The sequence below is a fragment of the Rana temporaria genome, chromosome 5 (genome assembly GCF_905171775.1).
Source record: "Rana temporaria chromosome 5, aRanTem1.1, whole genome shotgun sequence".
In the NCBI taxonomy this organism is placed as follows: Eukaryota; Metazoa; Chordata; class Amphibia; order Anura; family Ranidae; genus Rana; species Rana temporaria.
The window spans coordinates 51,872,729-51,900,078 of record NC_053493.1 but is presented as its reverse complement, the minus strand read 5'-3'; the positions used below and the strand labels follow the sequence as shown (position 1 = coordinate 51,900,078).

Sequence of the window (27,350 nt, the reverse complement as noted above, 5' to 3'; positions counted from 1 at the left end):
AGGAGAATGGGCTGTGTCTGTGTCCGCTCTGCATAAGTTACGTGGACACGGATCAGTCATCCACCTGCTAGCGGAGTCCACCTCATGTGAAAGGGAACTGATACATTACTTTGTACACTTTAACCTCCACATAAACCCTTAACCTAACCATTAACCTTAATTAACAACTAAATTCAGAAACCTAGCCATTAAAAGTATAACTATAGGCAAAACTTTTAAAAAGATTTTGGACAGAATGGAGAGGGATTAGAACACCGGTTTTATTTCTGTCTCTGCTAGGGAGAATTGCCCCCTTCTATTCGTGTTTACCGTTATTATCTAAAGTCCTGAGTTGTCCTCAGAACAGGGGTAGAGGGGAATCTTCCAATGAGGACACTAGTTCTGGTGTCAACCAGGGATTTCCTCTCATTTCTTTTTTTGGCAATGGGTCACAAAGTAAAGGGAAATCTCCTTAATTGGACCCAGATGCCCAAAAAAAAGGACAGGGGTTATAACCCTTCCTTATGTTATCTGAAATGGAAAAAACAGGTTTGCATTTAGTTCTAAGGATATAATATTTAAACAATAGCTAAATTAATTTTAAACATAAAAGTTCAGGCAGTAATCCTAACCCTGCCTTTACTAACAGTTAAGTTGAATTTCTAAAGAAGTAAAGAATGTTCATTTATTAAAAATTTTTTTTATAAGGGAACGTAGTGTACACTTTGAATACTCCTTCATGTGCAATGGATAAACCCCCAAAAAAAGCCAGGATTTTACGTGCACGTGACTAGATGTTTAAAATAAACACAGCTTAGTTTTAAATAAGTTGACATTCACTTTGCTAATTGAACAATCCCTATCTTTAATAAATTTACCCCAATGAGTCACTAACTTGGAACAAATATGCAGGACAGGAATTCAGACTTTCCATGCTTTATTTACAGCATGCAGGTGCCAGGTCAGTACAGTTAAATATAAAGTAGTCAGAAGGACAACTTTGAAGTCGGCAGTGACAGCTCCCATATTTGTATCGTGCACAGGCTCCTGCAAATTTCTGGCAGTTACAATAGATGTTTATTATTATTACTTTTAGTCAGATATTCATCTGAGATGTCAAAAAGCCCTCACTCATTTTTTTTTAACATGCATTGTTGGGATCGTGCACACATATTATTTTCCTTCAGGGCGCAGATGTCGACACTCATGTTTTATGTTTTGCTCTCTTAATAATGCCCCCCAGGCACCCAGTAAACGCAGACTGCACAGTGGAGTATCCCTATGTCTGCTAAACTGTGCTGCAGGGCTGGCTAGTACTGCACAGACACACCAGTCTGTGACTAAAGCCTCGTACACACGATCAGTCCATCCGATGAGAACGGTCTGATGGACCGGTGTCGTCGGTTAACCGATGAAGCTGACTGATGGTCCGTCGCGCCTACACACCATTGGTTAAAAAAACTGATGGTGTCAGAACGAGGTGATGTAAAACACAACGACGTGCTGAAAAAAACGAAGTTCAATGCTTCCAAGCATGCGTCGACTTGATTCTGAGCATGCGTGGATTTTTAACCGATGGTTGTGCCTACTAACGATTGTTTTTTTCCCCATCCGTTAGGAATCCATCGGTTAAATTTAAAGCAAGTTGGCTTTTTTTTAACCGATGGTTAAATAACCTATGGGGCCAACACACGATCGGTTTTGACCGTTGAAAACGGTCCATCAGACCGTTGTCCTCTGGTTAACCTATCGTGTGTACGAGGCCTAATACTGGGGTGAACAGTAGTCACCAAACAACATATACCACTAACCCTAACCCTAAGGTACCATCATCTTTCGAGTCTGTACAATAGTCATTACTCAAGAAAATGTGAACAGTTTGTAGGTAGGAACCTAATCCTATGTAAGATGTACTGTATGTAACTGATAGATCTATTTTATTGGGCTCACTATGTGTTTACCAGCAAAATGTACCATAATCAGTAACTAATACTTACCAAAATCTTTAAAACCAAATAAAACATTTCCATCTGTACCAGCCTTGGTGGTTGTGGGGGGTGGAGGGCTTTCTACAGCCAGACTCTGCAATCAAAAAGGAGAATTTAAGTGTCATTCTTCAAATATTCCACAAGACTACGAAATTTTGCTAGTTTGAATTTGTCTGAGCATTCAAAGTGATTATCTAAACCAAATGTGCCTACAGACAAAAGGATGTTATAAGTATCATTCTTCAAATATTCCACAACACTACGAAATGTTGCTAGTCTGAATTCTTCTTAGCATCCAAAGTTATCATCTAAACCAAATGTGCCTACAGACACTAGGGAATGTTCATCCTTCATGCTCAGATCTGGGAATGTTCACATTTTGTAGGCATCTCTATGACCCTTGCTGACAATCTTTGGCCAAGCCGGCTGGGGAAAAAGTTGAACTGTAACTGTAAGAACTGTAATGCCAAATACTTCATAGTAATGTCTCATCAACTGTTTTAGGCCTTTTCTGAAGTTATTCAAAAGGGGTGCATGTTGGTTCTGGCGTATACCAAGAACCAGGGTCTGTAAAGCACAAAGGGGTATGAAGCTCAGCTACAACAAAAGGGTTAACTAGTGAGGCAAGGAGGAGGAATGTAGTTGCTAAGAGTAACCAAGTACTAGTTCAAGACACAAGCAACCAGTCGTTATGCGATAGGTCCTCCGGTAACGAGGGGGTAGTTGTCCTGGCTCCCTCCTTATGCAATAGCAACCGGAACTGAACCCCTGTCACACATATTTATGACATGGTCACATGGGTATGGGAGTGAAGGAGTTCATTAGTGCACGCATGAGGTCCGTAATATGTGCACAGCAGGACCCTATTCTGTTACTGGGAGTGAGGTAACAGAGGTACATTGGACTGGTGGAGGTGACGTAGGCTCAGCAGCATCCCCCTAATGCAGGGGTCTCAAAGTGGTGGTCTTCCTGCAGTTGCAAAGCTACAAGTCTCATGAGGCATTGCAAGGCTAACAGTTACAAACATGACTCCCACAGGCAGAGGCATGATGGGACTTGTAGTTTTTGCAACAGCTTGAGGGCCACCAGCCAAGGAAGCTGCTTCTGTTTGATCTTCAACTGTCATAGTTGAGGACACAAGCAAATGTGACAGCAATTCAAGGAATATGAAAAAAAGGTGTTGTTGGCGCAAATAAAATTGTAAATGTATTATATTGGATTATTAGAATGGGTGTGCCGCAGTCAAGTAAACGAAAAAGGTTCAAGTCACCGTTTGGTGCCCGGTCCTTTTAAAATTTGTGTGGTGAGTGAATTGCGCTCCATTACTGTTTCTTTTATGTATCACCACCTATTGCTAGGTACTAATCGGTGACGGGGATATCACAGAACGTATTACCATTATAACAGAAAGTGGTGTCATATCACAGAACGTGTTGTTATTATCACAGAAAGTGGGGTCACTATCACAAAAAGTGGTGTTACTACAGCTGCAGTATATAACTCCACAGAAAAAGCACTTTAAATGAACATTTAATAAGGATTTTCTTGGGACTTTAATGAACAGAAGATTTATTTTGTACTTTTTTCACATATATTGTTCTATATATATTATATTTTTTTGTTTTTTGTGCAAACTTGTTTACCTAGGATGGGCAGTCACCTTTAAAGTATTGAATATTGGCACTTGAGCACTTTATGAGCACTTTATGACAAATTCACGCAAGTTGTATACAGGTCTATACATTTCTTTTGGGAGGCACCTATATCACCCATGAGAAGAACACTAATACATTTACATATTTAAATAGAGGTGTTATACTTTGAGTAATTAGTACCTAGCAATAGGTGGTGATACATAAAAGAAACAGTAGGGGAGCGCAATTCACTCACCACACAAATTAAAGGAATATAACTGTATTTTGAAACCGTTAAATTGATGGGTTTAGTTCCTCGTTATGATTTACTGCTGTTCAATAGTGATGGGCTCAAGCGTGTACGGAACAAACCCGACAGGAAGCCTTCACTGTACACCCACAATCATAGGTAGTGAGGCTATTCCCAACCGCCAGCTGTACATACACACGCTGCCTATGATTGGCGGTGTGGAGTGCCAGCTTCCTGGCCGGTTTGATCTGGACACGCCCGAGCCCATCGCTAATGTTTAGATGCTCTGGGCTTCAGCAAAATGGCAGCCTCCAGCAAGAATAATCATGAGCAATGCTGGAGGCAATTTACAGCACACACTTATTTTGGTAGCATATATATTATTGTGAAATGTATGTTCCTTGCTAAAGAACATTTTTTATCAAGAAGTTATGGGTAAAGTTCCACTTTAAGTTGACAGCTTGTTCAATATGAATACACTGCCTTACCGCAACACAGGTTGACAAACGGAAAAAAACAACTGCACTGCAATGTATTGGGCCTAAGTCTTCAAAGAAAAAGATAACATCTTAAAATGTCAGAATTTAAAGCAATGTATGTAACAGCGCAGCCCTAAAGTCAATGGCCAGAGGATTGTGGCCTAGGTTATGGCCACATAACTATTATTTCTACCAGCTCTATGTGAGTGTAGCAGGTTCAGTTTACGTAAAGGAAACCACACACCGTGTCCTCTACAGGCCTTTCCTCTTCACATCTGCTTTATTACGCATGTGTTGAAATCAGAGGGTTTTCGAAACATGCAAGTTCTTGCAACAAGATTAAAATTTGTTTTTAAATCTTTCACTTGTTCACAAAAGCAACAGCATGTGTTGACATTTTTTGGATTAGGCCTTGAAATATGTTGGATAGACTTGAGAGTAAATCTCTTTTTGGCGGCACAGAAATACAGCTGTTCCTTACAGTTAGCTGCAATGATGTCACACCGACTGTTCCTCTCATAATCTGGAGAGGAGGCAGAGTGCACCAATTTTTTTCCTTTGAAATGTCTCCACATTGTCAATATTTATCCAGTCTGGAAAGTTTTGTGGAGCAGCTAATGTGAAGGGAAAATAAATGAGGGATTTTCTTTTGAATGGCTTTTTTGTATTAATATGACTCACCTGAGTTAAGAGGTCCATCTCGCCCAGCAGATTGCTAAACATTTCATCGATTTCTTCACAGGTTTGCTCCATCTGCAAAAGAAAGGATATACTTGTTCATATGTTGTGTAAGGCCAAGCCTTTTCTGGCACGTTTTGTTTACAAGTTTAAATCAGTATTTTTTGCTAGAAATATACTTATAACCCCAAACAATATATATATATTTTTTAGCAGAGACCCTAGGGAATAAAATGATGATCACACAGTATTTGCGCAGCGCTGTTTTTTTTTGGAAAAAATACATTTTAATAAATTAAAACAAAAACAATGGGCCAGATTCACGAACGACTTACGCCGACGTATCTGTTGATACGCCGCGTAAGTTGTAGTATCTATGCGCTGTATTCAGGAAACCAGATACGCCTGAATCTCTGCTTGATCCGACCGACGTAAGTCTCCTTACGCCGTCGTATCTTGGGTGCATATTTACGCTGGCCGCTAGGGGTGCTTCCGTTGATTTACACGTCAAATATGTAAATGAGCTAGATACGCCGATTCACAAACGTACTTGCACCCGTCGCAGTAAGCTACGTCGTTTACGTAAGGCGTACGTCCGTCGTAAAGTTACCCCTCATAAAGCAGGGGTAAGTCATGTTAAGGTATGGGTGCGGGAACAGCGTCGTATTTTATGTCGTTTACGTAAGTCGTACGTAATGGGGCTGGGCGTAGGTTACGTTCACGTCGAAAGTATTGAGCCGACGTATCTTAGGGAGTATTTGCGACGTGATTCTGAGCATGCGCGCGCATGCGCGCACATGCGCCGTTCGTTTGGCCATGCATTTACATGGGGTCACGCTTCATTATAATACTACACGCCCACTGCCTTGCTACTTTGAATTAGGCGGGCTTACGCCGGCCATTTTACGTTACGCCGGCGCAAGAAAGGGAGCAAGTGCTTTGTGAATTCAGTACGAGCCTCTCTATGTTACGTCGGTGTAGCGCATATCAGATGCGCTACGCCGCTCCAAAGATACGCCGATCTCTCTGAATCTGGCCCAATATATATACCCCGTTTTTGTATAATATGACAGATGATGTTACGTCAAGTAAACAGATACTTAAAATGTTACACTTTAAAATTGCGCACGCTCGTGGAATGCCCCTTAAACTACGATACTTAAAAATCTCCATAGGCGACACTTTAAACACCTGTTCAGGTTACTTGTTTAGAGTTGCAGAGGAGGTCTAGTGGTGGTAGAATTACTGCTCTCACTTTAACGTTCGGGACGATACTTCACATGTGTGGTGCAAACACTATTTAACTATGTGTGCGGGACTTATGTATGCGTTTGCTTCTACACATGAGCACGGTAGGGCAGGGCTGCTTTAATTTTTTTTTTCTTATTTATTTTATGTAAAATTTTACACTGTCCCTTTAAAAAAATGTTTTGATCACTTCTATTTCTATTACCAGGACTGTGAACATCCCTTGTATTAGACATAAGGATAGCAGGTCCTCTTCATGGAGAGATCTTGAGTCAAAAAGGCTGACATGGTGGACATTTACCTATAGGTACAATAAATATCTCCTACCGTTTAGGAGATATTTACTTGTGAATGGGCCAGTGACGCCACTGGCGCATGCGCTCTGAAGGAACAGGCACCCAGGCTGTTCCCTCAGAGTCCTGTGCCGCGAATAGTGGTTCCCGTGCGCATGCTGGAGGAAGTGAACCCGGAAGAAAGACGGGTGAAAATGGAAGACCAGTCATCGATGACAGTTTGTTGCCGGCTTCGTTCTAAAGGTTAGTTTCACATAATGTGCTAGTATGTGATGCATACTAGCACATTATAACTTTACCTTTCAGGTTTAAAAAGAAGAAAAAAAAAAGCTTGGCTCAACCACTCGCCTACTGGGCACTTTTACCCCCTTCCTGCCCACTCCAATTTTTAACTTTCAACGCTGTCACACTTTGAATGACAATGGTCATGCAACACTGTACCCATATGAAATTTCTATCACTAGAGCTGAACATTTAAAAAAAAATGTATTCTTCACTGATGTGCGCTGATGACGCTGCGCGGATAGGCACTGATAGGCTGCACCAATGATGAGGCACTAATGGACACTGATGAGAGGGCACTGGTGGGCACTGAAGAGGAGGCACTGATAAGGCTGCAATAATAGGTGGTACCGATGGGCACTGGTAGGCGGCACTGATAGCTGACACTGATAAAGAGGCACTGACTGGCACTGGCACTGACTGGCATTTGATGGGCACTGATTGGCAACACTGGTAGGCACTCGTGGGACTGCACAGATAAGCAAGACACCGATAATCAATGCTCTGATTATCAGTGTACATGTCCCTTTTATACACACTGGTTATCGGATCTCCTGCCGCAGTTAGTGCGAGAAATGGAATGCCAATAACCGGCTTCTTTTTACATCGTGATCAGCTGTGTTTGGACACAGCTGATCACGTGGTAAAAACCTGGCGATTGGTCCTTTGCCTTAATCTGTGATATGACAGCATCCCACCCTGGGACGGAAGTGCCGTTGCTCCAGTCCCTCAAGGCCATAGAGGTGATCAAAGATGACCTGGTCTTTTATCGCCTCTGTGACCAGCTTGCCGCATCGTCGGATCGTTTCTTGGGCGAGCCGATGGGGTTATAGCTGATGTCCTCAGCCATAACCCCAGTAAACCACTTACAAACCGCAATTACGTATTGCAAGTGGTTACATTTAATGAATTGTGTTTTTATTTTTTCATACTAATCTATATGTACTATATAAAGGGCAAAACAATAATTTTTATGGTCAGGTAAAAATAAAAATGTTGCTCTACTGTAAATATTTTCTATCCTCTTGTCTAAATTAGATAAATAAATTACATAAGTGTCTTGAGCTTCCAGACAGGTTTACTACTGCCTTGTACCGGCCTAAACAGCATTAACTCAGGTTTATCATAGTTGAATGACTCAGAGGGGAGAAGTGGAACACAGGGACTACAATACAAGCAGAACACATGGAGTAATATACAGTAGTCATCCTGCATTTAGCTGGAGTGTCAGAAATTTTTTTTTTTCCCAAAGATTGAGGGAGATTTACTAAAACTGGAGCGTGCAAAATCTGGTGCAAATCTATATGAAAACCAACCTGATATCTAAGGATGTGACCCTCCAAAATTGAAGGACTACAAGTCCCAGCATGAACCCCTGATATCTAAGGATGTGACTCCCCTCCAAAATGGAAGGACTACAAGTTCCAGCACAAACCCTTGGGATCTAAGGGTGTGACCCCATAGATTTCATGTTTTCATACTGGGACCTGTTGTTCTTCACTAGTTAGGGGATGGGGTGGTGTCACATCTTTAGCTCTGATGTGTTTGTGCTAGGACCTGTGGTACTTCACTTTGGGGGGGGGGCACATCTCTCAAAAGTGAAGTACTACAAGTCCCAGCATGAACCCCTAATAGCTAAAGATGTGGCCTCCTCCCATTCCTTCTGAGGGGTGTCATCTGTCCTCTGAGTATTGAAAGTTGCTCTCAAATCCTGGCAGTTTCCTTCCATCTGAGCATACCCCTGGAGAGGATTGAGAGCGAGGTGAGTGGAGTTAAGCAGTAGGCGCAGAGGAAGTTAAATCCTCCTCGACTCTGAATGCTGGGGCCTTGGCCTCGCTCTGTGGTGAAGTAATGTCACTGGTTGCCAGACACCAGGCAGCAGGTGGTAAGTCACCACTTTAGGTAGTGTAGAGCCAACAGTGGAACAAGGTAAAATGGGTCTCGGCCAGCCAGGACAAGTACTGTCAGTGAGTAAAGCGGCGATGCGGCAGCCTGCCCTCCGGGCCCAGTTCGCCCCCCATGGCTGTGCCAGTTTCATTCCCAGGACCAATGAGGAGAGAAAGGGGGTGGGGCCGGGCTGTAGCTCCATGTCTGAATGGACACAGGGAGCTGTGGCTCGGCTCGGCACTCAACAGAAGGAAGGGGTCAGGAGTGCCGAAGAGGGACCCGAGAAGAAGAGGATGGGCTGCTGGGTGTAAAATCACTGCACAGAGGAGGTAAGTATAACATGTTTGTTATTTTTAACTAAAAAAAAAACAGACTTTAGTATCACTTTAAGTTATTACTAAAACCAGTAATAACTGAATGTAGAGCTAATTATTTAAAATGATAAAGAGTAGATACATTTATATAGTCTTAGGCCTTGTACACACGGTCGGACCAAACCGATGAGAAAGGTCCGACGGACCGTTTTCATCGGTTCACCGCTGAAGTGGCCTGATGGTCTGATGTGCGTACACACCATCGTTCCAAGTTCAATGCTTTTTAAGCATGTGTCGACTTGATTCTGAGAATGCGCAGGTTTTGAACCGATGCTTTCTTTACTAACCATCGGTTTGGGCCGATCAGGCAGCGGTCCATCGGTTCGGTTTTGAAGCATGTTTTAAAATTTTGGACCGAAGGAAAACAGACTGATGGGCTATACACACGGTCGGTTTGGACCGATGAAACTGAACCTCGGTCCATTCTCATCGGTTTTGTCCAACCATGTGTACGGGCCCTTACAGATACAACAGGACATTTGAGGGTAACCATAATGGTGATGTGGCCCACGATGAAAGTGAGTTTGATACCCCTGTAGAGGATGGAGTGGGGAATGGGAAGAGGTAATGGAGTTTGGGCCACTGGCACATTAGTGGGGAACTCTAGCGACTGGAACAGATATTCTAATCTACCCAATCTTTTGGCCCCCACAACTATGGCTGGCAGACTTAAGAGCCCACCCAAAAACATGGAATATCTGGCCATATCTATGGATAACTTTAGTACTTTAGTAAATTAAATAAAAAAAATACAGATCTTTGATTACATATGGGTAACAAGTACACTTTCAGAAACGCTCCTGTAAAATCTCAGGCTTTAAGAAATATTACTTTCCCAATAAAAACACTGTGAGGTTGTCATACTTCCCACATCTTAATCCTATTTAATGTAAAGGCATGCGAGACCAAAATATATGTGAAGGAAGAGAGAACACATATGTTTCTGGTAATCTGCATATGGTGCTGCATGCCTTCCTTATAATTTTGCATTTTCTTTTACATTATGAAATCCTTTATGCTTATTATATTTATCCAGAGAATTTGATATCTCTGATCACAATCGCCGTTGAGTAAAGAGGTTTAGGAAAACGCCTGGGCACCTGCATTTGTTAATCTTAAAATTGATCTCCACTTAAGTATGCAAGGATGGTTATTTATATGTGGGCCCAGAAAGCAATCATTCATAGCGCTGCTTTGTTTGAAGAATTTCTTTCTGTAACTGTTTATGTGATCAAAGACAAGCAGAATTGTAGAAAGGAGTTATTGGCTTACCAAGTATCTATTACCACATCTGCTTACTATTACATGTTAATATTATTGTTATTATTTTAAAAAATGCCACCTCATTTCATGCGTGCATTTCAAAACAACACTGAACATTGCTGAACATGCTTTTTTTTTGTTGCTTATTAAAGCGGAACCTAAACTAAAATAGGTCCAATTTACTCCGCCAGACAGGCATTAGGAAAGGATGGTGAGGTCAACAGTGAGTGTAAACTTATAAGATGTGACAATCAAGTCCTGTGATGCTTTTATTTTGGGTCACATGACCTGAAACCAGCATGTTAGGTGACCCATGGAAATGCTGTAATGTGTTTTCGCCATGTGTGCCATGATCAACAATCTTCATCCCTTATGAAGACTTTACTGAAGTCAGCACCCCAGGATACTAATGCCGAGCCTTCCGATTGTTCAACCTGGAACCATTGGATTACCATGGGAAATGCTTATGAGGGTCATAGATAGTTTTCTTTTTGCAGTAACCACTTCAGCTAAGGAAGGTTTTACCCAAGCCTTTTTTCTCAGAAAATAGGTGCAGGAACTCAACCATAAGGCCCCTTTCACATTGGCGGACCGTTCGTCCGTTTATTACAAGTCCGTTTATTACAAGTCCGTTCATGCACCCCTACCCGGGGTGCATGAACTCCGCTGGTGTTGGAGTCACTGGATCAACCCATGCTCTGAACTCACTTTGCAGGGAGACACGGTAGGCGATCCATAAGCTGGTATAGGCTGCAGCGTCTGTGGGGATCCCTGGATTGTCATCCAGCGCTGATGGAACAGAGAGATGCAAGGACGCCGTGTGACAGCGTGATGGAGCACAGCTGTGGAGCGCAAGCGGCGGAGCGTCACTTCCGGGTTAGGTCATGGGGCGGTGCACGCGTTCGAGGCATGCGTGCCTCTTCATCAGGCTCTCTAGGACCACATGGACACCACCTACCATCCTCGGACAAACCATTGCGCCAAGCAATTAAGTCAAAAGTCTCTAAGTCATCTTTGACTCAGACATGACGATGGATGCACAAATAGGATCAGTCGTCAGCGGTTCTCATTGTCAGGTCACCCGTGGCCAGGTGACAAGTGCACCCCGTAGGGGTCAGGGATGCACCACAGGGAAGTGAACCCTATAGCCGACTACTGCTGGCAGGGAGGAAGCGTAACCCAAGATCACCCAGGGCGCGGAGTCTAAGACCCAGTTTTGTATTCACCAGAGCCTTTGATGGTAAGGATGGTCTTGGCCGCAACTGGGTCCAGGTCACGTTCCCGAGATTCCTTAAGTCACACTCTGCAGGGAGAAAGGGGAAGCAGCCAGCAGGACAAACAGCGGTGATGGGCAGGCCGAGGTCAGGGCAACAGGCAGACAAGGATAACCGTGGGACATGCAAATAGTCAGGGGCACAGGCAGACAAGGAAGTCGGGGACAAGCCAAAACGGTACACGGAAAGATGATCGTAGCACTTTGCAAACAGGAACTAGCAAACTACACTGCGGACAGGAACTAAGCATAGGAACACTGTTGAACAGCACTGCAGACCTGTAGAGCAACGGTTAATATAGGCTTCCTGGGATGGACTAGGGTGGAGCCATACAGGAAGAGGAAGTGATAAAAAGGGAAACCAGAACAGGGTCAGCCTCTAATGAACACATGGAGATCAGGTAAGCAGACAGACTTGATGCATATTCATGACACTCATCATCTGCTCTGCATGCTACGTAGCTTCATCCCCTTCATCCCGGAAGAGGACACAGCAGTAGTGGTTGGAACTATCATCAACTCACGATGACAACTGACTACGCAAATTCCCTCTATTTAGGACTACCAAAATACCAGATTTCACATCTACAAGTCATCCAGAACACGGCAGCCAGACTGGTAACAGGTAAAAAGCCGTGGGAATCAGTCTCCCCGGTCTTGAGGCCCCTCCACTGGCTGCCCGTACAGGACCGGGTGACATTCAAGACACTCTGCCTCACCCACAAATGTATACAGGGAAACGCTGCCCAATACTTAAGCGAGAAAATAAAACCCCACGTCACCAAGCGCGTGCTCTGGTCAACCAACCAAAACCTTTTCCAAATTCCTAAATCCCGCTACAAATCGAAGGGAGAACGTAGATTTTCGGTCCAAGGACCACGGCTCTGGAATGCTCTACCCACTACCATCCGCTTGGAGGAAAACCATCGGGCCTTAAGGAAAAAACTAAAGACCCACCTCTTCTGAAAGACCGGTATGACTCTGGATGCTAAGCGCCTGGAGGCGATTAAGTTTGCATTTGTTGCGCTATACAAGTTACTCACTCACTCACTCACTCTGATCTGCACACCTGAGGCCTCGTACACATGACTGTTTTCCTCAACAAAATCCATCAAGAAAAATGCCAAGGAAAACGGTCGTGAGTATGTTTTTCGTCGAGAAAACTGTCGTGGATCTCGACGAGAAAAAAAGAGAACATTTTCTCGTCAGGAGTCTCAATTTCCTTGTCGTGTTTCTCGTCGGGCTGGTTTACGACAAGAAACATGTTCGTGTGTATGCTTAGAAACACCTGCATGCTCAGAATAAAGTATGAGACGGGAGCGCACCTTCGATAAAAGTAGCGTTCATAATTGAGATAGCACATTTGTCACGCTGTAACAGACTGAAAAGCGTGATTCGTCTCCCACCAAAATTTTACTTAACACGCAGTAACATGAGATTAGAAAAAACAGCCCCAAGGTCGGCGCCAGTGGAATCAAACTTCCCCTTTATAGTGCCGTTGTATGTGTTGTACGTCACCGCGTTTGAAAACGACGATATTTTGTCTTGACAGTGTGTATGCAAAGAAAACTTGACAAGATTCTCGACAAGCCTGACAAGAAACTTGTCGAGGAAAACGACGTTTCATTTACGACGAGAGTCTCGGTCGTGTGTACGAGGCCTGAGGCATATATAGTAATGAAAACAATTACAGCTGACATGCCTTGTAGTGGCCTTTTTCTATCTTAGATGCATAGCAACACGCCAGAAACCCAACCCCACTTAAGACTGCTGAAGACCCACAGGTACTTTTTTCCCTTATTTTCATTTGACAATCCTGAAAAAAACACTCTTTTCCGAGGTGTCTACGATCACTCCCCCATTGTATCTATGGAGGATGCCATGGATGTCTCCCAGGCTAGACTTCAAACATATCTGCCTTTGTTCATTTCTATTACATGGGGGTGGGGGATTAGAAGTTGAAAGAAGAAAGATAACATTGCTTTGCTTTCTTTTCAGCTCACAGGAAATTACAAGGGCATTGCATTTTTGGCAAGATTAAGCGGTATTTTCTGTACGTGCTAGACATGTGCATAGCCTTAAAATAAAAAATGAATGCAGCCACTAAACTTAAAAATGGGTAAGCTGCCATATATAAAATTTTTGTATTTGGGGTTAGTTATCCTTTAACCACTTGCCGGCCGTCGCACGCACTTTTACGTTGGCAGAATGGCACGGACAGGCAAATGGGCGTATATATATATATATATATATATATATATATATATACGTCCCTTTAAATTTGCTGACATGTGGGTGTGATCGTGTCACGGAGCTGCAGAACGAACGGGGGGGGGGGGGGTGCCTGTGTAAACAAAGCATCTCGCTGTTCTGCCTAGTGACAGGACACTGATCGTCTGCTCTCTGTAATCGGGAGCAGTGATCAGTGTCGTGTCACAGTAATCCACGCCCCCTAACAGTTAGAATTACTCCCTAGGATACACTTAACCCCTTCCTAGCCCCCTAGTGGTTAACCCCTTCACTGGCAGTCACATTTACACAGTGATCAGTGCATTTTTATAGCACTGGTCGCTGTATAAATGACAATGGTCCCAAAATAGCATCAAAAGTGTCCGATGTGTCCGCCATAATGTCACAGTCACGATAAAAATCGCTGATCGCCGCTATTACTAGTAAAAATTAATTATTAATTGTCAGCACCGTTGTGCACTTGTTATTTACTTGGAATGTTTTTGAACAAGCACTTTTCACATATGCAACATGTATGTTTAGTTACGTGAGGGGGGTGCTCTTTCAGATTGGGAGAGTGCTGCCCTGCCGACCCTTACGCAATCTTTGTGCTAATACTCGCCATGGCAGACGTTAAATTTATAATGTGGAATGTGCGGGGCATGCAGGATAAGATTAAAAGGACAGCCGTGTTACAATATTTGAAAGGGGAGAGGGTTGATATTGTTGCATTGGTAGAAGCCCATGTCACAGGCTGCTTACAGGCAGCCCTGAGGCGGCCTTGGGTGGGGTGGGGTGGGCTTACCACAGTACTTACACAAATATGTCTAGAGGGGTGACTGTACTAATAGCGAAATCCACACCTTTTGAGATGTTATCCGTGGTGTCGGATCGGCAGGGGAGGTACCTTTTTATGCATGCAATAGTGGGGGGGGGGGGGGCCCTTGTTAATATTGGCAAAAAAATATATATATTAATAAAAATGCCATAAAACTATCCCCTATTTTGTAGACGCTATAACTTTTCCACAAACCAATCAATAAACGCTTATTGCAATTTTTTTTTACCAAAAATATGTGGAAGAATACGTATCGGCCTTAACTGAGGAAAACATGTATTTTTTTTATATATTTTTGGGGGATATTTATTATAGCAAAAAGTAAAAAATATCGCATTCTGTGGTGATAAAATACCACCGAAAGAAAGCTCTATTTGTGGGAAAAAATTATGTCAATTTTGGTTGGGAGCCACGTCGCACAATTGTCAGTTAAAGCGACGCAGTGCCGAATTGCAAAAAGTGCTCTGGTCATTTGGCAGTCATATCCTCCAGGGCTGAAGTGGTTAAGTGAATAAACAAATGTTCCCACTGCGAAGTGTTCGTTTTTATTATGTCTGACCTCTAATGTCTATGGATACATCTTTGCTAAGTCAATATAAAACAGTGGGTTACATCGAGCTACATAGAAAATAGTATTACAAGTCTTATACAACCTTCCTAAACCTGCCCATACATGTTACAGTCTAATTGTGCTGTGAAATATGTTGGTGCTTATTCCTGCTCAATAACAGGTAGTAATTGTAAAAATAATGTTGGATGTCCTGAATATGTATGTTTCTTCTTTCAAGGTCCAATAGCCCAAGCTATAGGAATTATAATGATCACAGAATGGCCGTGTGGAAATTGTGGAGGATGTGCGTACATCTAGTAGGAAACAGAAAGTAGCACTGAGTCATAAATACCATGTACTGGTATCGGTAACCGGACAATGCTGTTAGCCATCATCTATTAAAAGTTAAACAGAATTAAGTGTTAACTTTCTGATGTTAGTGTTTTTATGGCTTTGTCTTTGATGCATGTTAAAATATTGTGGTTTTCAAAAGACTAAAAGCTACACACCAACCTGACATAACCCTTTCCAGTGTGGTTTTTTGGAGTTCTGATAGATGGAGCCGAGGATGAGACCGAGATGTGCACATCACTGCTCCTGTGTGCACACCAACATGCTACAAGCCTGAGACCATGTGCTGAGGGCCTGAGTCATTCCAGAGAGATTCAGAAGTGAGCTGACAACTGAACAACCCCTGTTGCATTATTGCTGGAACTGGTGAAAGGACAATGCTGCTATTAACATTTTGCTTCTAGCAGAGACTGAGCACACAGGGACTGGCAATTATTTAATGCATGCAGACTTTACTTAGACTGTAATCATGTGCGCCACCATAAAGACTAGGCCCCAATGCTAGCCGGTTGAAGAACTAGGACTAAAGACTGCTCACTCAGATAGATGCTTTACGAGAACTTTGCCTATTGTCAACTGTAAAAGATACCTATTTAGGGAGTCTTAAATTTCATCGCTGCCATTCATATAGAGTGCACTCTAAAGTGCATATAGAGTAACCTACTGTTTACAGAGGAGCTATCGCAGTATTGATTATCATTGCTGTTACTGGTTTCTAATTCCATTACTTATTACTGATTTTGTTGATTACCAGGTTCACTCTAATTTATCTGCATAGAACACCATTTTATGAAGCTATAGCCTAGTGAGCACACTGTCTAGTGAACTATGATTGACCTAATCCTTTATATGCATACTGCTATTTACTGCACCCTGTGACAATATATTGGGTTTATTTACCACTAACCAGTCTGATGTTTGCTTTTTGATACTGAACCTTAGTTGTGTTCAGGGTATCTATATTTTTGCTCCTAGTAGCAGGGCAGTATCCATTTGATTAATCGTGTGTGTCAGTGGGGCTGAAGTTGCTCTCAGAGTCAAGTTAGAAAACCAGAGAACTCAATGTAGCAAGCGGCTCCTGTAGAGGTAGGGCTATACACTAATCAGCTATGGCTGGCAGAGTTAATCAAGTGGGGAAAATCTGACAGACTGGCTGTAGACAAGTCAACCAGTAGATCACGTTCTGTATGGCCAGCTTGCCCATATATAGATCGAAAGTTAGATTCATGTATGGCCAGCTTTACACCTTATCCCTGCACCCCAAGACTAAACAAGCATTTCATTCTTCCAATATGGGCGGGGAGTTGGGGAGCCCAATGCAAGGGTGGGTCCTGTCTAAAGTGCAGCTTTAATTATGGAATAGAACATCTAAATGCAGTTGTTCACTCTTGGAAATCCACAGCCTAAGGGACATAATTTCAGAGAGTGCACAGTTATGCCGCATACACACGATCGGAAATTTCGACAAAAAAAACGTGGATTTTTTTTCAGACGGAATTTTGGCTCAAACTTGTTTTGCATACCAACGGTCACACAAAATTCAGACCGTCAAGAACATGGTGACGTACAACACTACAACGAGCCGAGAAAAATTAAGTTTGATTCCGAGCATGCGTCAAATTGATTCCGAGCATGCGTGTTTTTTCAAATTCAAATTCGATTTAAAAACTATTCAAATTCAAATTTCGTCCGGAATTTTGTTTCGTTACTTCGGATTTGTTTAAATTCATTACTTTTGTAACTCGGAAATAGGGATACATCCAAATTTCAGAATACCGAAAAAAATTGTCAGAATTTTAACTCGGAACTAAACAAACCGCACATGTCTATGGCTTATGATTTTTGTTTGTATAGAGACTGACAGCTGTCATTTGCCTGACATAGATAAGTTCTTCCATCTGCACATTAAATATGATCATAAAAAAGATGACACAGCAAGCTTGTAAAATATGATAACCATGTCAAGACTTCCAAATGTTAAATTTTTTGCTCAAAATTAGGAATTTTTGGGGATTATTTTTAAATTTCCCGTTAACAGGATTACATCACTGTTTAAATTATATCCATGGAGAAACAATCTGACAAGTGCCTTTTATGTAATCTAAATTGAGAATACTAATAATATCTTTAACATGTAGGATTATCTTGGCAGGCTAATAAAAGTGGCCATATGTCATACATTGTTATACGGTATAGATGGGTGAGACAGTCTGTTTATTTTAAGACCGTATTTGACTTTAATCCTGAAGTATGTTTTACACGTTGCCTCCACATAAAAGACTTTGCATTCCCTAACATATAATGTATTTGATGATTACCATGTAAAACCCATGTCCAATCCCAGGACAGTTTTTACAAGCACATTATTAGTCTCCAGCTCTAGTGAGGCCTAATAGCACAGCTTTTCGTTTCTAGCCGAATTCATAACCCAACTTTTTTTACTTTCAAATGATGAAGCCGTGTGCTGCGAACAAAAGGCAGCTTCAAGAACAGATGGTCAGAAACAATGATGAAATGATGAATCTGAACTCCAGGTATTATACGTATTTAATAACTACGTGTAAGTAGTTTACTCATACCTAATGAACTTCTTGGGAATCTGTAAATCACTGTAGTAGTTGGTGCTACTACAGTTATAGCTGCAATCTGTCGGGTTCTGCTCAGGTTCTATGCAATATGACCCAATGCACAGTCATCTCAGGGGTTTGCTTACTTGCCTCCATTTATAAAACACCTTGTATTTTTATTAATACAGTAAAACCTTGGATTGCAAGCATAATTTGTTCCGGAAGCATGTTTGTAATTCAAAGCACTTGTATATCAAAGCACATTTCCCCATAATAAATAATGGAAACTCAGATGATTTGTTCCACAACCATTTATTCATAAACCCTTCAGTTTGTAGTCCATATAAAAAGATTATAGCAATGTGATTGGTTGTGTAACCATAAAATGTCCATCCACAAATGGAAGTCTCCACAAGGGGATTAGATGCAAAAACCAGCAGGGGCTACAGAGTATAAAAGAGAAGAGAGGCGCCTCTAAGTGTAGCAATATGGTTACATTTAATAAAGTTACAACATTTAGCAACTCACATGGTTGATAATTAAAAAAGGCACATCTAAGTATGCAGGCATCCGGGGTAAAGCTGTCCACATAGACCATCCTCTGCACCGCCATCAACGCCGTCCCTTCCACATATTGCTACACTTAGAGGAGTCTCTCTTCTCTTTTATACTCAGTTGTGACATGATGCTACTCTTATATCAACACATCGATTGTACAGTGGGGATCGAAAGTTTGGGCACCCCATGTAAAAAATTGTATTAATGTGCATAACGAAGCCAAGGAAAGATGGAAAAATTTCCAAAAGGCATCAAATTACAGATTAGACATTCCTATAATATGTCAAAAAAAGTTAGATTTTATTTCCATCATTTTCACTTTCAAAATTACAGAAAACAAAAAAATGGCGTCTGCAAAAGTTTGGGCACCCTGCAGAATTTATAGCATGCACTGCCCCCTTTGCAAAGCTGAGACCTGCCAGTGCCATGGATTGTTCTCAATCATCGTCTAGGAAGACCAGGTGATGTCAATCTCAAAGGTTTTAAATGCCCAGACTCATCTGACCTTGCCCCAACAATCAGCACCATGGGTTCTTCTAAGCAGTTGTCTAGAAAACTGAAACTGAAAATAGTTGACGCTCACAAAGCTGGAGAAGGCTATAAGAAGATAGCAAAGCGTTTTCAGATGTCAATATCCTCTGTTCAGAATGTAATTAAGAAATGGCAGTCATCAGGAACAGTGGAAGTTAAAGCAAGATCTGGAAGACCAAGAAAAATATCAGACAGAACAGCTCGCAGGATTGTGAGAAAAGCTCACGTTTGACTGCACAATCCCTCCAGAAAGATCTGGCAGACACTGGAGTTGTGGTACACTATTCCACTATAAAGAGATATTTGTACAAATATGGTCTTCATGGAAGAGTCATCAGAAGAAAACCTCTTCTACGTCCTCATCACAAAAATCAGCGTTTGAACTTTGCAAATGAACATATAGACAAGCCTGATGCATTTTGGAAACAAGTTCTGTGGACCGATGAGGTTAAAATATAACTTTTTGTCCGGAATAAGCAAAGGTATGTTTGGAGAAGAAAGGGCACAGAATTTAATGAAAAGAACCTCTGTCCAACTGTTAAGCATGGGGGTGGATCAATCATGCTTTGGGGTTGTATTGCAGCCAGTGGCACAGGGAACATTTCACGAGTAGAAGAAAAAATGGATTCAATAACATTTCAGCACATTTTGGATGGTAACTTGATGCCATCTGTGAAAAAGCTGAAGTTAAAGAGAGGATGGCTTCTACAAATGGATAAGGATCCTAAACACACCTCAAAATCCATTGGGGATTACATCAAGATGCGTAAACCTAAGGTTTTGCCATGGCCTTCACAATCTCCTGACCTCAACATAATTGAAAATCTATGGATAGACCTTAAAAGAGCAGTGCCCAGAAATCTCAAAGAACTGGAAGACTTTTGTAAGGAAGAATGGACAAAGATACCTCAAACAAGAATTGAAAGACTCTTGGCTGGCTACAAAAAGCGTTTGCAAGCTGTGATACTTGCCAAAGGGGGCAGTACAAGATATTAACTCTGCAGGGTGCCCAAACTTTTGCAGATGCCATTTTTTTGTTTTCTGTAATTTTGAAAGTGTAAACGATGGAAATAAAATCTAACTTTTTTTGACATATTATAAGAATGTCTAATCTGTAATTGTATGCCTTTTGGAGATTTTTCCATCTTTCCTTGGCTTCGTTATGCACATTAATACAAATTTATACCTAGGGTGCCCAAACTTTCGATCCCCACTGTATATCAAGTCAAAATTTATAAAAAAAATAAGCTTTTCTTTCAAAACGCCCTCTAACCAACTTACTTTCAAATCAAGGTTTTACTGTATATGCAAGGCATGTTCGCATTGGATAAGGTGGATAGTAGAGGTGGGGATTTCAAGATCTCCACCCCATCCAACTAAAGATTTTTTTTTTTTTACACTACAAGGTGCTCTATGAATGGCAATGATGCCGAATGAGCAACCCCTGTGGTCAATGTGCATTGGGTCATCCAGTTGTTTGGGGGAGCCAGTTTAGTACTTTATCACACTTCAGTCCCCAAGCATTTAACCCTCTCATGCCTGGTAACTAACCACACTCTGATATTCCCCTTTAATCCTCATTATCCTTGAGCACTTCAGGATTGGGATGTAGAAATGCACCACCCCTCACCAGACCCCGGTGTCCTCCCTGTGCAATAAACACCTGATCTCTGCTGTATTCTGAATCCACTACACCATATTGGCCCACATCCCAGGAAGCCACCACTTTATGATGACTGCAAAGCCTTGTTCTCGTAACTCTCCAGGCCAGGTCCATTACAACAAAAAGTCCATGACAGTTGGATTCCCTGTAGAACAGGCCCATTGAAGGGGAAACAATGAAGGGGATAAATTTGATTACAGCAGTTGGTCCTCACAGCTCTACTCCCATAGGAGTCTCTCTCTGGGGCCGGTACTCTGAACACAGGATATGGCACATCTGCTGAGTAAGAAGTCACACATGGCTTGCCCCCCACAACAATCAGCCTAAATATTTAAAGTGACACTACACTAAAATTACAGTAACATTGGCACAATAACAATAACTTAACAGCAACCAATGGACACCTGCCTACATGTTTACTTTAGACTTGAGAAGGACCTGCGAGTCCGCGGATATCACTGAATTAGCACCAACTGCTACAGTGATTTCCAGCTTCTTCAGCCATTTCTCGGGTATTCATGCCAAACTGATCCAATGTAAGTATGCCATACAAACAACTCCTGGTGAGTAGTTTTGAGAAAAAGCCCCTATCAGCATAAAATAAAAAATTAAAATAAAATTAAAATCCCCAAAATATTGTACCTGATACAAAAGTCCACTTTTGTCACTTTTGAAAGGCAAGCTTTGCAGCAAAAAAAAGTTTACTATGTACTGCATAGCAACTAAAACTAACCGCTGATCTTTAATCAATCACAAAATAAAATTAAAGCCCAAAAAAGCACCAAATAATGGCAAAAAATGGCAGCAAATGGTTTAAATGTCTGAAGAGTTAACAATTATAATTAAAGTACAGTTTATTACCTAACATTAAAGGGGTTGTAAAGCTTCCTGTGAAAAAACATCTGTTAATTACTGGCCCCCCAGCCCCACGGTTTATTTACCTGAGCCCTCGAAAATCCCACGCGCTGGATCCTCTGCTCTTGGAGGGGACGAGTCCGGCATTCGTGTCTATGGATGCAAATGCTGGACTCGTGAGCGCGCCCGCAAGGTAACCCCCTTGAATAAGCGATTCCCAGAGGGGGTTATATGATGCAGGGAGGAGCCGAAAAGCCGCCAAGGGACCCCAGAAGACGAGGTTCGGGCCACTCGAGCTGCACAGCAAAGGTAAGTATGACATGTTTGTTTTTCTTTGTTTTTTTAATTTCGAACCTTTAGGCCCCGTACACACGGCCGAGGAACTCGACGTGCCAAGCACGTCGAGTTCCTCGTCGAGTTCTGGGATGAAGCCGCCGAGGAGCTCGGCGGGCCGCCTTCTCCCATAGAACAACGAGAAAATAGAGAACATGTTCTCTATTTTCTCGTCGAGCTCCTCGGCGGCTCCATCGAGCCAAAACTGTACAGACGACAGAGTTTCTCGGCAGAATCCGGGTTTTGACCGAGTTTCTCGGTGAATTCTGCCGAGAAACTCTGTCGTGTGTACGGGGCCTCAGTGTTACTTTAATCTCTCTGCAGTTTGTCAGCTTTCCCTATCACAGCTTCAACATCACTGACATACTGTATAGTGGAGGCTGGTTCATCCAAAAGACCTCCCTTAGGACCTTTTAAGCCTCATGGCCATAGTTCAAAGGCCATGTCAGGCATTATTGTTTAAAAACAAATCTCCATGACAAACCTTTACATATATAGGACGCAGGTTCAAGGAGAATTCTTCAGATTAACAGTAAACATGTTTACCAGCTGACTTGTACAGCATGAGCCGTGTATTTCTTATAACTAACAATATGGTTTTTATTTTGTTTGTGAGAAAACGCCTGCAGCTGAAAAGGGTGGATAATAAGCCACCGCCATTGTACATCGCTTTTAAAACCACATAGTAGGTACCACAAGTATCAGTAGGGTGTGCCCTCTGATTACAGAAGAGTTTTTTTTTTTTATGTTGGGGTGCCATCTCCACTTCTGCTTTTTGGAACACCAAAGAAGTGAATGCACTTTTTACTAAACATGAGTACATAGGGACAAGGTGGGACAAGGTGGGACAAGATGGGGCAAGATGGGACAAGGTGGGACAAGATGGGACAAGGTGGGACAAGATGGGACAAGGTGGGACAAGATGGGATAAGGTGGGACAAGGTGGGGCAAGATGGGACAATATGGGATAAGGTGGGACAAGGTGGGGCAAGGTGGGACAAGATGGGGCAAGATGGGACAAGGTGGGCCGTTTACATAAACGCAAAAGTACAAATTTTGTTCCACACTATCCCCCACCAATCAATCCCTATAATCTAAGCAGCCGCATTAGATACCTTGGGAACTAGTGTCCCCATTGGAAAATTCCCCCTCTATTACTTTTCTGGGGACACTTTTGATTGATAATGGTAAACAAGACAAATAGAGATGATGAATCTCCCTAATGGGGACAGACAGCAATAAAAACCTAATAGGTGTTATAATACCTCTCCACTCTATCCAAAATGGAAAAAAAAAGTTTTTCCTTAAGTTGTACTAAGTAAACACAACATATCTTTATAAATGTCAAATATTGAATAAAAATAGTATCAAATTTACACACATATATAAATAGTCTTCATCCACCAATAAAAAAATAATGTATTTTTTATTTTGTATCACTGCAACCATCTTCACTAACCTGGCTCCTGGGAACCAGGAGCGTCAGGGAGAAAATTATACAGAGAAGGGAAGGAGAAAGGTTAACAGAATGTAGAATTAAGGAGGGACATAAGAGGAAGAGAGAGAGAGAAAAAAGGGGAGAGGGGAAAAATCCATCTGGAGGGGGGGAGGGGGGGGTGCATAAGGGGACCACTAAATTGAGAGGAGTAGGTTGTTAAACCTGGTGGGTTGGTTGTATGATATCCACGGTTACCATACCCTTTGAAATGTGTTGTATTAGAGGCCAGGGCCACCATTTTCTCATTAATCATAATGCCGTTCATGCGTTTTTTTTAAACGCATTTCTTAAAGCGGTAGATGCCGCTACGTGAATGGAGCCCTGTGTCACTTGAAGTTATTCACAGTGCATGCCATTCACAGATAGATTCAACAGGATAATACATTGTACATATCATAGCTATGCACTATGAAGCCATTTGAGCTGAATTTGCTAAATGCTTAATAAAAAGACTTTTGCCGGGATGGGTTAGAACATCTGTCAAGCTTTTATTGCTATCTGATCATATGCATGTGAATTTTGTTTCCGTTCTTCCAGTGATTACTGTCATATAAACAGGAAGTAACCTTCCAAATGGGAATGCAGACAGCACTAGGAAACTGACAAAGGTTCTAACTCTACCTACACTAAGGCAGGCCATACACGGTTCGAATCTCAGCCAGTTCAGCAGGAACCAGCCAAGATTCAAACCATTAATGGGTAGGCTGAATGTACCAAGCTGATTGATTGATCAATCAACTTGGGTACAATCAGCCTGCCAGATTATTTTGCGATTATCGCTAGCGGCTGCCATAGCCACTTGCTATAATCACTGTCTTCTCCCAGTGGGGATGTCTCCTCCCCCCCCCCCACCAGGAGAAGACAATGGCTGGCAGGAGGGATTAAGGCCTCGTACACACGACCGAGGAACTCGACAGGCGAAACACATCGTTTTGCTCGTCGAGTTCCTTGTTAGGCTGTCGAGGATCTCGGTGAGCCAAATTTCTCCATTGCCGTTGAGGAAAAATAAGGCATGCTCTCTTTTTGGCTCGACGAGATCCTCGACAGTTTCCTCGTCAAAGTGTACACAACGACCGGTTTCCTCTGCAAAAAAAACCAAAAACAGCAAGTTTCTTGCTGGTTTTTGACGAGGAACTCGGTCGTGTGTACGAGGCTTCAGGCATTAGCACTGCCTGTGTTGATAGGGGAACTGTGCAATTTGGCAGGTACGCAATCTGCTCTGTGTATGGCCAGCCTAATAACAAAAAAATAATAAATTATAATAATAATTTTATTGTTGCATATGTCATAATATGTACATAATATGACATAATATGCATATGTCATAATTGGAAAGCTCTCCTGTCTAAGTGACCATTATACTATAACTTTGCCTATACACCCTCTGCTACAGCATTCATCAGCTCCCTTGCTGGTTCTGATATCTTCCCCCCTGTTTTTTTTTAGATTTTTGACCACTTTGGTTGGCTGAAGCAAGGTGACTTAACTACTGTTCATTCCCTCAAAGTTGCATGGACCAGCATAGCAGTGAGAAACTTTGGTATCCAAAATTGTCAGAATGCTTTTAAAGCCTGTATATATTAATTCATAGTTACCGTATATACTTGAGTATAAGCCGACCCGAGTATAAGCCAAGGTACCTAATTTTACCACAAAAAATGGGAAAATGTATTAACTTGAGTATAATGCCGCGTACACACAACCATTTGTACACAAAAAACTTTTTTTTCAACCCGATCATTAAAACGGCCTTGCCTACACACGATCGTGAAAAAAAAATGCTCTAGCAAAGTGCGGTGACGTACAACACGTACAAAGGGGAAGTTCCATTCGGATGACGCCACACTTTGGGCTGCTTTAGCCGATTTTGTTTTAGTAAAAGACGATTCGTGCTTTTCTGTCTGTTACAGCGTGATGAATGTGCTTACTCCATTACGAACGGTAGTTTTACCAGAACTAGTGCTCCCATCTAATAACTTGCTTCTGAGCATGCGCGTTTTTTTCACGTCGTTAAAGCCCACACACGACCATTTTTAACAACTTTAAAAACGACAAACGTTAAGAACATAGTGAAAAAATAGAGCACGTTCAAAATTTTTAATGCCCATTTTTTAGATTGTGAAAAAGCCCACACACGATCGTTTTTAATGACATTAAAGAAAAAACGTCATTTTTTTGAATCCCAAAAACAGTCGTGTGTACGCGCCATAAGCCTAAGGTGAGAATGCAGCAGCTACTGAGGGTCAACAATGCCCATTTTCACGCCTCACTGTGCCCATTGCAACCTCACTGTGCCCATTACAAACTCACTGTGCCCAACCTTACTGTGCCCAACCTCACTGTGCCTATTGCAACCTCACTGTGCCCATTGCAACCTCACTGTGCCCATCCTCACTGTGCCCATTGCAGCCTCACTGTGCCCGAGTCAGTGTACCTGAAATTATTGACAGGCTGCGGGCGTCCATTCATTGTTTTAAAAGTCGCGGTCACCTCCTGGTCCCTTCCGTGATAGGCATTTTTCAGCAGACACAGTTCCGGGACCAGGAGGAGACCGCGACTTTTAAACAATGGACGCCCGCAGCCTGTCAATAATATCAGGTACACTGACTCGAGTATAAGCCGAGGGGGGTAGTTTCAGCCTTAAAAAAAGGGCTGAAAAACTTGGCTTATACTCGAGTATATATGGTAATTAAAAATGGTCCTAGAATTATTGTGCTCATTCTAACAAGTATGGAAATTCCTAATATGTGTTGCACAATAGTTGATTTCATGCATGCGTAATCCTGAAGGATGTGTTCATATTTTGATGTTTGTAAATTGCCCTGGGCATGCTTTAAAAAAATTGGGAGTGTTTTTTATTTATATGGAGCCAGATCACATATCTCTGTGCATTTGCACAGGAATTCAGGGCTGAAATCAGGCAAAATAATTCAGCCCTGATTCGTCCCTGAAATGGAGAACAGGAATGCAAGGGACCACTGCTGCGAGCCGCATCTGTCGGAGGTGTGAACCCAGCCTGATTGTTTTTGATGAACAAAGCCATGTGATCACCATAAATGAGTAGATTTTAAATTCTGTGCTTAAATCAAACACATGCGTTGAATCTGTCCAACACAAATAACAAAGTGAAGAGTACCCTATACATGAAAATTCATATATGCAGAGTAATCTCTGCAGCAACATGTAAAGATGAAATAAATTAAAGTGAAATTCAAAACATTTGTGAACACTGTCCCTTTAAGAGATATTCAATTCTTTTTTTTTTTTTCAAATTATTTTTATTAAAGTTTTCACAACATACAGAAAGGAAAAATAAAATAGACAAGACAAAAACATAAAGTTACACAGCTCAATTGTACATACAGTATACAGGAAAATATGTGTTACAATTCACCACCACAGTGCGCTTCAGTTACAAGGTTAGGCATGATGGGGGCAGGGGTGCACCTAACCACTAACATGGCACAATCTCCACGTGCCGACACATGAGACTAACCTATATGAGCAGTGAGAAAAGGTACACATATATCCCCTAAGGGAACTTACTTCATTACAAAGTATATGTGACCATTAAAATCTAAAGTGCATAATGGACCAAACAGTATACCTATATTGTTTATGTGACCTTAAGAGCCGGTTCACACTTCCGCGGCTTGGCGCCCCAAGTCGCGCGACATGAAAAATGACATGTTAGTCAATGAGAGCCGTCTTAATGTACACTACTGAAGTCCCTCCGACTTCAGAAAAGG

The 27,350-nt window shown here is 42.0% G+C and overlaps 1 protein-coding gene across 1 annotated transcript in view; it reads right to left on the bottom strand.

Annotated features, from left to right (window-relative positions):
* Positions 1-27,350, bottom strand: part of LOC120940021 (amyloid beta precursor protein binding family B member 1 interacting protein) — a 143,119-nt gene that overhangs the window by 88,892 nt on the left and 26,877 nt on the right. The window contains exons 2-3 of the mRNA XM_040352546.1: positions 5,012-5,083; positions 1,977-2,061 (exon numbers count right to left, since the gene is read on the bottom strand). Of these exons, the coding sequence (XP_040208480.1) occupies positions 1,977-2,061; positions 5,012-5,083 (157 nt within the window). The remainder of the gene's footprint in view (positions 1-1,976; positions 2,062-5,011; positions 5,084-27,350) is intronic.